The sequence below is a fragment of the Oncorhynchus nerka genome, linkage group LG15, assembly GCF_034236695.1.
Source record: "Oncorhynchus nerka isolate Pitt River linkage group LG15, Oner_Uvic_2.0, whole genome shotgun sequence".
In the NCBI taxonomy this organism is placed as follows: Eukaryota; Metazoa; Chordata; class Actinopteri; order Salmoniformes; family Salmonidae; genus Oncorhynchus; species Oncorhynchus nerka.
Genome location: NC_088410.1, coordinates 95,777,922 through 95,794,226, shown reverse-complemented (window position 1 = coordinate 95,794,226; position 16,305 = coordinate 95,777,922). Strand labels below are relative to the sequence as shown.

The window sequence follows — 16,305 nt, the reverse complement described above, 5'->3', positions numbered from 1 at the left end:
GTTTTCCTTATCAGATAAGTGCCAATATTATGTAAATGAGTACTCGTAGAATTCCAAAATATGCAGTATGATTCGTAAGCTTAAAACACAATGCTCAATACGTCACAATCCACCGACTGGCGCTTATAAACGCTTATACAGCGAACTGTAGTGCTTTTCCTTCTAGAGATCATGGATTGAGGTTGAGAACCGTCATACACAGCAGGGACTTCGATTTTCAGCTTTCTCATGTTTGTTCCAACACAATAACACAAGACTTGGAAATGTGGCAATGAGACAAAAGACAATGGTGAACCGAGCTGGCCACTGGCCTGGTCACGTGGCCTCAGACTTCAACATCTCCACTTCTCCATCTGCTAAATGTCCTACTGTATACGGAATGAAAATAGACGTCTGTATCAAAACACAAAGTCTGAGAGCAATGATCTATTGAAAACAAATTTTATTGTCAACAACTATATTTTTCCCTACATAGGAAATCCCCTTATATATAATTCCATAACATTACCCATGGGGGTGAAAACATGAAGATGTTTAATAGATCGTCTCTTTCATATTGCATACATTTTAAATAACCATAACATTTAAAAAAAATGGTGATGAATTCAGGTGAAGAACAAGTTAAAAACACACACAGTGTTGCTAGAGAATAACCCCAATAAAATAATCAGGTATTAGGAAATACACTTTCTTATTTACGTTGGAGCAATACAGTATTTAGACAAAGTCCAATTCAATGTTTGCACACGTGATTTCACGTCAGAGACAAGGCTGTACGTCACAGTTCCTCTCATATCTCGATTTCAACATTCCACATTCGTTGGTCCATGTATATAACATCCATGGACGAACAGTTGATCTCTAATAAACTACAAATGGTATAAAGGTAAATAAAGTACGTACCAATGTCCATTCTAGCACACCACTTAGAATGCATGCCCAAATAACATTGCTTCACTCTAAGTTATATGTTAATAAGTTATAAGTTACTTTGGATTTTGGAACTGAGTCCCAGGTACTCAATGAGGCCAAGGACATCAAATCATATTTATAAAGCCCTTCTTACATCAGCTGATATCTCAAAGTGCTGTACAGAAACCCAGCCTTAAAATCAATGCAGGTGTAGAAGCACGATGCAGGTGTAGAAGCACGATGATGACTGAAACAACAGACACCATGATATCTGAACCCCTCTTATCATTACTGAAACAACAGACACCATGATATCTGAACCCCTCTTATCATTACTGAAACAACAGACACCATGATATCTGAACCCCTCTTATCATTACTGAAACAACAGACACCATGATATCTGAACCCCTTCATCATTACTGAAACAACAGACACCATGATATCTGAACCCCTCTTATCATTACTGAAACAACAGACACCATGATATCTGAACTCCTTCATCGTTACTGAAACAACAGACACCATGATATCTGAACCCTTCTTATCATTACTGAAACAACAGACACCATGATATCTGAACCCCTTCATCGTTACTGAAACAACAGACACCATGATATCTGAACCCCTTCATCATTACTGAAACAGACACCATGATATCTGAACCCCTCCTATCATTACTGAAACAACAGACACCATGATATCTCAACCCCTTCATCATTACTGAAACAACAGACACCATGATATCTGAACCCCTTCATCATTACTGAAACAACAGACACCATGATATCTGAACCCCTTCATCATTACTGAAACAACAGACACCATGATATCTGAACCCTTCTTATCATTACTGAAACAACAGACACCATGATATCTGAACCCCTTCATCGTTACTGAAACAACAGACACCATGATATCTGAACCCCTTCATCATTACTGAAACAGACACCATGATATCTGAACCCCTCCTATCATTACTGAAACAACAGACACCATGATATCTGAACCCCTTCATCGTTACTGAAACAACAGACACCATGATATCTGAACCCCTCTTATCATTACTGAAACAACAGACACCATGATATCTGAACCCCTCTTATCATTACTGAAACAACAGACACCATGATATCTGAACCCCTCTTATCATTACTGAAACAACAGACACCATGATATCTGAACCCCTTCATCATTACTGAAACAACAGACACCATGATATCTGAACCCCTCTTATCATTACTGAAACAACAGACACCATGATATCTGAACTCCTTCATCGTTACTGAAACAACAGACACCATGATATCTGAACCCTTCTTATCATTACTGAAACAACAGACACCATGATATCTGAACCCCTTCATCGTTACTGAAACAACAGACACCATGATATCTGAACCCCTCCTATCATTACTGAAACAACAGACACCATGATATCTGAACCCTCCTATCATTACTGAAACAACAGACACCATGATATCTCAACCCCTTCATCATTACTGAAACAACAGACACCATGATATCTGAACCCCTTCATCATTACTGAAACAACAGACACCATGATATCTGAACCCCTTCATCATTACTGAAACAACAGACACCATGATATCTGAACCCTTCTTATCATTACTGAAACAACAGACACCATGATATCTGAACCCCTTCATCGTTACTGAAACAACAGACACCATGATATCTGAACCCCTTCATCATTACTGAAACAGACACCATGATATCTGAACCCCTCCTATCATTACTGAAACAACAGACACCATGATATCTGAACCCCTTCATCGTTACTGAAACAACAGACACCATGATATCTGAACCCCTCTTATCATTACTGAAACAACAGACACCATGATATCTGAACCCCTTCATCATTACTGAAACAACAGACACCATGATATCTCAACCCCTTCATCATTACTGAAACAACAGACACCATGATATCTGAACCCCTTCATCATTACTGAAACAACAGACACCATGATATCTGAACCCCTTCATCATTACTGAAACAACAGACACCATGATATTTGAACCCCTTCATCATTACTGGGTCTTAGAAGTGTCTGTCTGTTGCGCCCTTGTAGCACAACCTCAGCTCATGTATCAACAACGTGCTAAATCTTCAGCGGTAAACCGCAAAGCCAAAGGCGCTCTCTGATGCAGCACACACGTAAACACCAAGTGCACAGACGAGAACGACAAAGCTGTTTCTTGACAGACCAGCTGTGTGTTGTTAATTGGCAAAAAGGCCCTCTCGCTAAAAAACACTACCAAGGCAACTCGCCTCTTTATATGTAGCCTGGTCCCAGATGTGTGTGCTATCATGTCCACTCCTGGTCGTGACAAACGTGTTATGCCTTGATTCATTTTGTCAGCTATTTTTTTTGTTTCGTTTTTTTGTTTTGACTAAAATAGTTTTTAGTCTTTGTCAAATTTTAGCCATTTCGTCATTTTAGAAACTATCAGTCGACTAAAACTGGATACTTTTTTGTGTAGTTTTAGTGATATTTTAATCAATACATTTTCCACGAAATAACTAATATTTAGTCTTCTCCCTAACATTGATCGTGTGTATATTCAGCCTTGTCCAACTAGGCTTACTAGTATAGTGTGTATACCCTCCTATAACGTAGCTGGCAAATTGCTATTGTGGAAGTAACAATAGCCGTGATTGGATACAGGTTAACCAATTAACAGCTGTGATTTTCTACCCATCATAATCGCCAGAGGGGGTTAAATAACAGTGACTCGATTGAAAAAGGGGGAGAATCAGAGCTTTCCAACGAAGACAGTATTATTGCTGTGTTCCTGATATTCAGTAAATAGCAGTAGTATTTACAATCGGAAAAAATTAACTGCGACTTTTATTTGCGTACCGTGAGAGCGGCAACACTAATGAATATCAGCGCAAATGGCAAGGTATAGCTTCGGATGTGATCAAAGTAAAAAATATCCAATATGAACATGATTGTTTCTTAACAGAATAGAGGTTAGTTACAATTTAGAAGTTCTCTGAGCATCAGTTCAAAAAATAGACGATTGAAGCGACCGCCTGGGAGCTGTGTGTGTTGGAAAGACTGGTAGGACTATAAACTCAAGTAGCCCGGGCGCATGACATATGTTATCAGCCAATAAGATAATTTAATTAAATATTCTGCAAAGGTATGCATGCTTCTGATTGGACAAAACAGATTAAAAGGGGCGTCACGTCAAATCTCGTTACATTTTCATCAACTCAAATGAAGAAAAACATTTGTCATAGTTATATTTTCGAGGGCACCTCGTGTCGTTATAGGCATAGTTTTAGTCAGGAAAAATAGAATGTCAACAAATATTTTTCGTCATAGAACACTGAACGTCCCAATCATGATGTTGAACTTCTCCAACACTCACAGGTCTCCTCCTGTACATGTCCAGCCTCACTCTCAGGTGTCCTCCTGTATATAAGTCCAGCCTAGGAGAGGAGTAAATATTGCATACAAAGATAGGGAGTCTGTCCCAAAGATCTCTCCTTCCTCCCAAAGCGTGCATTTCACTGATTTGAAGAACAATGACTGGTATAAGAAATAAGGTGGAAACACCCACTTAGCCCACGCCTCCACCAATCCAATGCTTTTAGATTTGTGGGAAGTAGTGAACAAGTGTACACTTCAGGAGAAAGTAGATATTATTGGGGGACACCCAGGGACGTCAGAGAGACAAGTCCTGGTGGAAGGAGTAGCACTACACTCTTAGGGGAAAAAAAGGTTCCAAAAGGGTTCTTTTTGGTTCCAGGTTTAAAAATGTTTGGTTCCAAGTAGAACCCTTTTGGGTGCCATGTAGAACACTCGGCAGAAAGGGTTCTACATGGAACCCCAAAAGAGTTCTACCTGGAACCAAAAAGGGTTCTTCAAAGGGTTCTCCAATAGGGACATCCGAAGAACCCTTTTAGGTTCTAGATACCTTTTTCTAAGCGTGTAGAGGGTTGCGTCCCTAATGGCATCCTTATATTCCTTATACACACTACTAACCAAAACGAATGCACTAAAGGCCTATATAAAATAGAGTGCCACTTCAGACCATTTGCAACTGAAAACTAAAATGAGTGTTTGTTATTGGATTTGAAGTCCCTCCATGTTTCAGTATGTTTTCTTCTGTTTGGGGCCTAATGATTTATCAAGTAGGAGTGCTGATCTAGGATCAGGTCCTCAATGTCTATAATTATCTGTTTCGTTACGCCAAACTGATGGTAGATCAGCACTCCTAATTGTAGAGCTTGATACCAACGGGCCCCCCTGATCACACCATGCCTTCTACAGTCTCTAGTTTGGGGGGGATGGGTATGATATCAGCCACTGGTAGTCTGTCCTGTTCCTGGCAAGCCACCTGGTACTCCTGTAAGACCTTCACCACGGCAGCGTGGCCAAACTGCAGGGCATCGTCCAGGGGAATGCTGCTCCACCTGGAGGGAGGTGGTAAAGATGAGTCAGAACAATGTCAGATGTTACTCTACGCACTAACCTTTTGAGTAAAAACGACAGCCACAGAGGACAGAATGAGATGGCGAAATAAGGCATGAGGCTGGGGATATACAGTGAGTCTAGATAGCAGAGCAGCTAAGGGGTGTTGTTACTGTAGGTTGGAGGCTCAGTCAACAGAGACTGATATAGGTGGATGAATGAATGGAGAAGTGGATGAATGAATAGAGGGGTGGATGAATGAACAGAGGAGTGGATGAATGAACAGAGGGGTGGAGGAATGAACAGAGGAGTGGATGAATGAATGGAGGGGTGGATGAATTAATTGAGGAGTGGATGAATGAACAGAGGGGTGGAGGAATGAACAGAGGGGTGGAGGAATGAATGGAGGAGTGGATGAATGAATGGAGGAGTGGATGAATGAACAGAGGGGTGGATGAATGAATGGAGGAGTGGATGAATGAATGGAGGAGTGGATGAATGAATGGAGGAGTGGATGAATGAACAGAGGAGTGGATGAATGAACAGAGGGGTGGAGGAATGAATGGAGGAGTGAATGAACAGAGGGGTGGATGAATGAACAGAGGGGTGGAGGAATGAATGCTACAGTACCTATCTTTCACAAAGGGGTTCACTTTGCAGGTGTCTGTTAGGAACCGTACCACTTCTACATGACCTGAGGACAAAACACTACGTATCTTAGGGGTTAACAAACACGCAATGCCTTATGATACCCTTCTAGTGCATTATAACACCTGCTAGAAGCTGACATAACAACTAGGTAGCTGTAACATCACTATGATGCATTATAAGACATAATACCAACTAGGAGCCACCAATGGATTGTAGCTCACCCTCTGCTGCAGCCACGTGTAGAGCTGTCCTAGAGTCATAGTCTTTCAGCTCCATGTCCATCGAGGACAGAGCAAACCTGAGAGGACAGGATAGGAGACCAGTGATATTCTACATGACATTCCTCATTTCCAAGAGGTTTACTGTGAAGGACTGCTCGCGAGGAGAGAGTGCCATCTACAGCAGGTGACGAGTAGTAAAACGAACAATACAATTACTTTGCATTAATTTAATAACCAGGTCGGTCTCTACATACAGCCTCCTAGATGAGGGTTATTTTACCTTCTGAGGGCTGACACATCTCCACTGTAGGCCGCAAACATCAAGTTCACCACAGACTTGTTCTACAGATATAGCAGAGATAAACACAATTTAGACTGGATGGGACACTGGCACACAGCTACATAACCATTCATAGTACACAGCTACATAACCATTCATAGCACACAGCTACATAACCATTCATAGCACACAGCTACATAACCATTCATAGGACACAGCTACATAACCATTCATAGTACACAGCTACATAACCATGCATAGCACACAGCTACATAACCATTCATAGCACACAGCTACATAACCATGCATAGTACACAGCTACATAACCATTCATAGGACACATCTACTTAACCATTCATAGGACACAGCTACATAACCATTCATAGGACACAGCTACATAACCATTCATAGGACACAGATACATAACCATTCATAGCACACAGAAACATAACCATTCATAGCACACAGCTACATAACCATTCATAGGACACAGCTACATAACCATTCATAAGACAAAGCTACATAACCGTTCATAGTACACAGAAACATAACCATTCATAGTACACATCATAACAAAAGCAAACTTAAACCTCACTTTATGTTTTAGCAAATATGATAAATTGTTGTTATGTTTACCTTATAACTCTCTTAAGTCACAAAAGCCCTTACCCTATCATCCCCGTCCTGCCTACGAGGATCCTGCTTCTTGACAAAGTGTCTCAGGTTGTCATAGTTGTGGAAGTTAAACGAAGACACCAGCTCCTGAAAAACCAAAGCATGTCAAAAAGACAGTTCAGTCTCCGGTACAACATCGAGAGGCAGAAACATTATGTATGCGGTAACACTATTGAAGGGTACCTACATACAGACTTTATAACACATTCATAACCTGTACATAGGGAGATATTATTTATAACACCTGAAAATAAAGCTAGTAACGTTACCTGGCAGAAGTGTATTCCTCTGACACTGTTTCCAACCTTGTCTAAAGGAGGTGACCAACACATCACTCCCATGACGTTAGGGACAACCAACAGAACCGCTCCAGACACCCCAGACTTTGCAGGCAGGCCCACCTGAGAAAGAACCGTACAGGGACCATACATGGCTATGATAAAACATGTCAGTTTAAGCCTCCAACAATTTCTTTTTTTTAAGTGGCCTTAATTTGACCAATACATGTTTAAAAGGTTTATGTTACCAAGACTATACGTTACCAAGACTATATGTTACCAAAACTATACGTTACCAAGACTATACGTTACCAAAACTATACGTTACCAAAACTATACGTTACCAAAACTATATGTTACCAAAACTATATGTTACCAAAACTATACGTTACCAAAACTATACGTTACCAAAATGTTACCAAAACTATACGTTACCAAAACGTTACCAAAACTATACGTTACCAAAACGTTACCAAAACTATACGTTACCAAAATGTTACCAAAACTATATGTTACCAAGACTATATGTTACCAAGACTATACGTTACCAAGACTATACGTTACCAAGACTATACGTTACCAAGACTATACGTTACCAAGACTATATGTTACCAAGACTATACGTTACCAAAACTATACGTTACCAAGACTATATGTTACCAAGACTATACGTTACCAAGACTATACGTTACCAAAACGATACGTTACCAAAACGATACGTTACCAAAACTATACGTTACCAAGACTATACGTTACCAGGACTATACGTTACCAAAATGTTACCAAAACTATACGTTACCAAAACTATACGTTACCAAGACTATACGTTACCAAGACTATACGTTACCAAGACTATACGCTACCAAGACTATACGTTACCAAAACTATACGTTACCAAGACTATACGTTACCAAGACTATACGTTACCAAGACTATACGTTACCAAAACTATACGTTACCAAAATTATACATTACCAAGACTATAAATACATGGAATTTTTAAAAGTTTAAGCTACTACACAATGAATTCAATTAAATTAAAATATATTTTATTTCCGGAGAGGAAACTTAATGTGGTGATGGATTGCTACATTCAAGACACATAACATAGAATGCAAAACATGTACAGTACATGTTTAAATACATTAAATTCATATACATAGGTAGTAGTATACCTTTCCCTACTGCATCATAGGACTACTGTATAACTACTATATAACTACTATATGACTACTGTATAACTACTGTATAACTACTATATAACTACTGTATAACTACTATATGACTACTGTATAACTACCGTATAACTACTATATAACTACTGTATAACTACTATATAACTACTATATAACTACTGTATAACTACTATATAACTACTGTATAACTACTATATAACTACTATATAACTACTGTATAACTAATATATAACTACTGTATAACTACTATATAACTACTGTATAACTACCAAGACTATATGTTACCAGGACTATACGTTACCAAAACGATACGTTACCAAAACGATACGCTACCAAAACGATACGCTACCAAAACTATACGTTACCAAGACTATACGTTACCAGGACTATACGTTACCAAGACTATACGTTACCAAAACTATACGTTACCAAGACTATATGTTACCAAAACTATACGTTACCAAGACTATATGTTACCAAGACTATACGTTACCAAGACTATACGTTACCAAAACGATACGTTACCAAGACTATACGTTACCAGGACTATACGTTACCAAGACTATACGTTACCAAAACTATACGTTACCAAGACTATATGTTACCAAAACTATACGTTACCAAGACTATACGTTACCAAGACTATACGTTACCAAGACTATACGTTACCAAAATGTTACCAAAACTATACGTTACCAAAACTATACGTTACCAAGACTATACGTTACCAAGACTATACGTTACCAAGACTATACGCTACCAAGACTATACGTTACCAAAACTATACGTTACCAAGACTATACGTTACCAAGACTATACGTTACCAAGACTATACATTACCAAAGCTATACGTTACCAAAATTATACATTACCAAGACTATAAATACATGGAATTTTTAAAAGTTTAAGCTACTACACAATGAATTCAATTAAATTAAAATATATTTTATTTCCTGAGAGGAAACTTAATGTGGTGATGGATTGCTACATTCAAGACACATAACATAGAATGCAAAACATGTACAGTACATGTTTAAATACATTAAAATCATATACATAGGTAGTAGTGTACTGTATAACTGTATAACTGTACTGTATAACTACTATATGACTACTGTATAACTACTGTATAACTACTATATAACTACTGTATAACTACTATATGACTACTGTATAACTACTGTATAACTACTATATAACTACTATATAACTACTGTATAACTACTATATAACTACTGTATAACTACTATATAACTACTATATAACTACTGTATAACTAATATATAACTACTGTATAACTACTATATAACTACTGTATAACTACTATATAACTACTATATAACTACTATATAACTACTGTATAACTACTGTATAACTACTATATGACTACTGTATAATTAAGTCGCTCTGGATAAGAGCGTCTGCTAAATGACTTAAATGTAAATGTAAATGACTACAGTATGAGTACTATATGACTACTGTATAACTACTATATGACTACTATATGACTACAGTATGAGTACTATATGACTACTATATAACAACTATATGACTACTATATGACTACAGTATGACTTACATGGAAGGCCATCTGCCCAGAGAAGTCGTACATGCCGCAGGAGTGCATGAGACTCAGGGTATTCCGTACGGCCTCGGCACTCAGTACCCGCTCGCCTGTGATTGGGCAGATGCCCCCATGGGCCAGCGTGGCGGCCATGACACTCCCAGACTCACAGGTCACCTCTATGGAACACAGCTGAAAGGAAATAATTTATTTACTCAAACATAGAGAGAGTGTCTACAGTGTCTGTGACTCCGGTGTCTGTGACTCGGTGTCTGTGACTCGGTGTCTGTGTCTACAGTGTCTGTGACTCGGTGTCTGTGACTCAGTGTCTGTGATTCGGCATCTGTGACTTGTGTCTGTGACTAAGTGTCTGTGTCTACAGTGTCTGTGACTCGGTGTCTGTGACTCGGTGTCTGTGCCTACGGTGTCTGTGACTCGGCGTCTGTGACTCAGTGTCTGTGACTCAGTGTCTGTGTCAACAGTGTCTGTGACTCGGTGTCTGTGACTCAGTGTCTGTGTCTACAGTGTCTGTGACTCGGTGTCTGTGACTCGGTATCTGTGACTCAGTGTCTGTGACTCAGTGTCTGTGACTCCTCTGTATAGAGGTGATGCTCTATGACATTTTCCAGTAATAAATCATCATGATGCATTAGTAGAAATATTCAACATATACACAGCATCACAGCATCACAGTATCACAGCATCACAGTATCACAGCATCACAGCATCACAGTATCACAGCATCACAGTATCACAGCATCACAGTATCACAGCATCACAGCATCACAGTATCACAGCATCACAGTATCACAGCATCACAGTATCACAGCATCACAGTATCACAGCATCACAGTATCACAGCATCACAGCATCACAGTATCACAGCATCACAGTATCACAGTATCACAGCATCACAGCATCACAGTATCACAGCATCACAGTCACAGCATCACAGTATCACAGCATCACAGTATCACAGTATCACAGCATCACAGTATCACAGCATCACAGTATCACAGCATCACAGCATCACAGTATCACAGCATCACAGTATCACAGCATCACAGTATCACAGCATCACAGCATCACAGTGTGGTACAGTGCTATCTTGAGGATGTATCGTTTACCTGGAAGTAGAAGTCCAGTGCATCAATCATTTCTGCCCCACGAGGAAAACACTGCAGATGGAAACCAGTTTATAATATAATTTCTGCCCCACGAGGAAAACACTGCAGATGGAAACCAGTTTATAATATCATTTCTGCCCCACGAGGAAAACACTGCAGATGGACACCAGTTTATAATATCATTTCTGCCCCACGAGGAAAACACTGCAGATGGACACCAGTTTATAATATAATTTCTGCCCCAAGGTGGAAAACACTGCAGATGGAAACCAGTTTGTAACATAATTTCTACCCCACAGTGGAAAACACTGCAGATGGAAACCAGTTTGTAACATAATTTCTGCCCCACGGTGGAAAACACTGCAGATGGACACCAGTTTATAATAGCAATAAGGCCCGATGGGGTGTGGTATATGGCGGCAAAAAGCTGCTCTGTGCCAAAGCCAGGTTAATAAACCCCTGACCAAGCTCCAAGCTAATTAGATTCAGATGTGTGTAATTAGGCTGATGTATTCCACAAACAGGATGATACCGGCCTTCACACACCCACCCTCTCACTCCATTACAGTAACAAAATAAAAGTCAAGGGGTCTGAATACTTTCCAAATGCACTGTACATATTCCCTTTTGTTTTTTTTATTTTCATTCAAAGCTATTAAAACAAGTTCTACTCTCTCTACCTTTACTGACCTTCTTCTCTATGAAAACAAGTTCTACTCTCTCTACCTTTACTGACCTTCTTCGCTATTAAAACAAGTTCTACACTCTCTACCTTTACTGACCTTCTTCTATATTAAAACAAGTTTTACACTCTCTACCTTTACTGACCTTCTTCTCTATTAAAACAAGTTCTACACTCTCTACCTTTACTGACCTTCTTCTCTTTGAGGTAATATCCAATTGCAAAATTTCTGTCGCCTGTTTCTTTTTCAGACTGGAACCTGAGAGACACAAGAGACCAAAAAAAAGAGTCCCTGACAACATCACATCAATAATGCAACAAAGAGAAACTGTTTTAGAATGATTATTTTTTTCTTCTGGCAAATTTAAGACATTAGCAAAAAATACTCACGTGGCATTGCTGAACCCCACGTACTCTTGACCAGCCATCTTCTTGATAAAATCCATCACCTGAGGACAAAAGATGACTGATATTTAGTTCTTCTCCCGTGGCAAAGACAAGAGAAATGCTGGCGTAGGGTGGGGTGGCGTGGTATTGTGTCAAGATTGTATTGTGTGTTCTACTAAACGCTATTGTATATGTGTCAATGTCAGGTGAGATGTACGGAATGACATGAATGATATGTACAGTATAGTACTTACATAGTCAAACTTCTCTGCCTTGTTTGAGCCAGGCTAGTGACACAGAGAAGGGGGAAGAACAGACTTAAACAACATTCATGTAGCGTAAAAGCAACGTAAAAGACACTCACATTAAAAGGCCTTTAGCTAAGTCAACCACGGGGTAGCAGTTTTCTTAACCTCTTGCTTCTACCCTCTACTTTTTTGAACATTCTGTTAAAAATCGCGCAACATTTCAGCGCCCTGCTACTCATGCCAGGAATATAGTATATGCATTTGCTTAGTCTGTGTGGATAGAAAACACTCAGACGTTTATAAAACTGGTTAAATCACTGCTGTGGCTTTACCAGAACGGCATTTACATCGAAAAGCACAGGAAAAACTGATCACTGAAAATGGAAAAATATATTGCTGCGCTACTTGAACCCATTGATAAAGGTGAACCACAATTAATTGGCTGAGGTTGCAGTACAGTTTCCACACGGTGTCTAGAGTCTTGTCATTTGCCTACGAGTTTTTTCTTGGTCAAACACATGCAAGGCAGCGCATTTCTTCAGGTCTAGGACCGGATATTTTGGTTGAGTTTCTAGCCGGACATTTTTCCAGACGGACAGCTAATGATTTTTACATCGCCTCCTGATGAATTTTATCGCTTATTAACGTTTACTAATACCTAAAGTTGCATTACAAAAGTATTTCGAAGTGTTTTGTGAAAGTTTATCGTCGACTTTTTGAATTTAAAAAAATGACGTTACGTTATGAAACGCTGTTTTTTTCGTTTATCACACAGTCTACATATAACGATATCTAGGCTATATATGGACCGATTTAATCGAAAAAAGACCCAATAGTGTTTATGGGACATCTAGGAGTGCCAACAAAGAAGATGGTGAAAGGTAATGAATGTTTTCTATTTTATTGTGCGGTTTGTGTAGCGCCGAATATGCTAATTATTTTGTTTACATCCCCTGCGGGTCTTTTGTGTTGTAGTGTATTGTTACATGCTATCAGATAATAGCTTCTCATGCTTTCGCCGAAAAGCATTTTAAAAATCTGACTCGTTGCCTGGATTCACAACGAGTGTAGCTTTAATTCAATACCCTGCATGTGTATTTTAATGAACGTTTGAGTTTTAACTAATACTATTAGCATTTAGCGTAGCGCATTTGCATTTCCAGAGCTCTAGTTGAGACGCAAGCGTCCCGAGTAGAAGCAAGAGGTTAAGGACTTTAGAATTATAGGAGGCTGAACAATTTACTATAGTATTAGGCTCTGTATCTGTCCTCGTGCTCCTAAACCTAGTGCTGCTTTTGATACCATCGATCACCACGTTCTTTTTGAGAGATTGGAAACCCAAATTGGTCTACACGGACACGTTCTGGCCTGGTTTATATCTTATCTGTCGGAAATATATCAATTTGTCTCTGTGAATGGTTTGTCCTCTGACAAATCAACTGTAAATTTCGGTGTTCCTCAAGGTTCCGTTTTAGGACCACAATTGTTTTCACTATATATTCTACCTCTTGGGGATGTCATTCGAAAACATAATGTTAACTCTCACTGCTATGCGGATGACACACAGCTGTACATTTCAATGAAACATGGTGAAGCCCCAAAATTGCCCTCGCTAGAAGCATGTGTTTCAGACATAAGGAAGTGGATGGCTGCAAACGTTCTACTTTTAAACTCGGACAAAACAGAGATGCTTGTTCTAGGTCCCAAGAAACAAAGATATCTTCTGTTGAATCTGACAATTAATCTTGATGGTTGTACAGTCTTCTCAAATAAAACTGTGAAGGACCTCGGCATTACTCTGGAACCTGATCTCTCTTTTGACGAACATATCAAGATTGTTTCAAGGACAGCTTTTTTCCATCTACGCAAAAATCAGAAACTTTCTGTCCAAAAATTATGCAGAAAAATGAATCCATGCTTTTGTTACTTCTAGCTTAGACTACTGCAATGCTCTACTTTCCGGCTACCCGGATAAAGCACTAAATAAACTTCAGTTAGTGCTAAATACGGCTGCTAGAATCCTGACTAGAACCAAAAAAATGTATCATATTACTCCAGTGCTAGCCTCCCTACACTGGCTTCCTGTTAAGGCCAGGGCTGATGTCAAGGTTTTACTGCTAACCTACAAAGCATTACATGGGCTTGCTCCTACTTATCTCTCTGATTTGGTCCTGTCCTACATACCTACACGTACGCTCCGGACACAAGAAGTAGGCCTCCTAATTGTCCCTAGAATTTCTAAGCAAACAGCTGGAGGCAGGGCTTTCTCCTATAGAGCTCCATTTTAATGGAATGGTCTGCCTACCCATGTGAGAGACGCAGACTCGGTCTCAACCTTTAAGTCTTTACTGAAGACTCATCTCTTCAGTAGGTAACATGATTGATTGAGTGTAGTCTGGCCCAGGAGTGAGAAGGTGAACAAAAAGGCTCTGGAGCAACGAACCGCCCTTGCTGTCTCTGCCTGGCCGGTTCCCCTCTCTCCACTGAGATTCTCTGCCTCTAAACCCTATTACAGGGACTGAGTCACTGGCTTACTGGTGCTCTTTCATGCCGTCCCTGACATGATCTTTCTGTCTGGGTTGGCGCCCCCCTTGGGTTGTGCCGTGGCGGAGATCTTTGTGGGCTATACTCGGCCTTGTCTCAGGATGGTAAGTTGGTAGTTGAAGATATCCCTCTAGTGGTCTGGGGGCTGTGCTTTGGCAAAGTGGGTGGGGTTATATCCTGCCTGTTTGGCCCTGTCCGGGGGTGTCCTCAGATGGGGCCACAGTGTCTCCTGACCCCTCCTATCTCAGCCTCCAGTATTTATGCTGCAGTAGTTTATGTGTCGGGGGGCTAGGGTCAGTCTGTTATATCTGAAGTACTTCTCCTGTCTTATCCGGTGTCCTGTGTGAATTTAAGTATGCTCTCTCTAATTCCAGCTTTCTTTCTTTCTCTCTCTCGGAGGACCTGAGCCCTAGGACCATGCCTCAGGACTACATGGCATGATGACTACTTGCTGTCCCCAGTCCACCTGGTCGTGCTGCTGCTCCAGTTTCAACTGTTCTGCCTGCGGCTATGGAACCCTGACCTGTTCACCGGACGTGGTACCTGTCCCAGACCTGTTGTTATCAACTCTCTAGAGACAGCAGGAGTGGTAGAGATACTCTCAATGATCGGATATGAAAAGCCAACTGACATTTACTCCTGAGGTGCTGACCTGTTGCACCCTCGACAACTACTGTGATTATTATTATTTGACCATGCTGGTCATTTATGAACATTTGAACATCTTGGCCATGTTCTGTTAAAATCTCCACCCAGCACAGCCAGAAGAGGACTGGCCACCCCACATAGCCTGGTTCCTCTCTAGGTTTCTTCCTAGGTTTTGGCCTTTCTAGGGAGTTTTTCCTAGCCACTGTGCTTCTACACCTGCATTGCTTGCTGTTTGGGGTTTTAGGCTGGGTTTCTGTACAGCACTTTGATATATCAGCTGATGTAAGAAGGGCTATATAAATACATTTGATTTGATATTATTATTGATGTCCCAATAACCAGGACTTTAGGACACAGGAGGCTATAAACTTTACTATAGTATTATTAATGATGTCCCGATAACCTACTAATATTGTTCAAGGTGACAAAAGAAAGCAG

General features: G+C 40.0%; 1 protein-coding gene across 3 annotated transcripts in view; it reads right to left on the bottom strand.

Annotated features, from left to right (window-relative positions):
* Window positions 1–424: 424 nt before the first annotated feature.
* The window catches only part of LOC115121298 (glutaminase kidney isoform, mitochondrial-like), a 38,309-nt gene continuing 22,428 nt past the window's right edge, over window positions 425–16,305 (bottom strand). For all 3 annotated transcript variants that reach the window (XM_029650358.2, XM_029650357.2, XM_029650359.2), the window contains 11 exons: window positions 12,682–12,714; window positions 12,431–12,489; window positions 12,233–12,299; window positions 11,359–11,409; window positions 10,247–10,423; window positions 7,463–7,594; window positions 7,188–7,280; window positions 6,519–6,580; window positions 6,239–6,315; window positions 5,997–6,060; window positions 425–5,368 (listed from right to left, as the gene is read on the bottom strand). In XM_029650358.2, coding sequence (XP_029506218.1) covers window positions 5,206–5,368; window positions 5,997–6,060; window positions 6,239–6,315; window positions 6,519–6,580; window positions 7,188–7,280; window positions 7,463–7,594; window positions 10,247–10,423; window positions 11,359–11,409; window positions 12,233–12,299; window positions 12,431–12,489; window positions 12,682–12,714 — 978 coding nt within the window. In that variant the 3' untranslated portion in view covers window positions 425–5,205. The remainder of the gene's footprint in view (window positions 5,369–5,996; window positions 6,061–6,238; window positions 6,316–6,518; window positions 6,581–7,187; window positions 7,281–7,462; window positions 7,595–10,246; window positions 10,424–11,358; window positions 11,410–12,232; window positions 12,300–12,430; window positions 12,490–12,681; window positions 12,715–16,305) is intronic.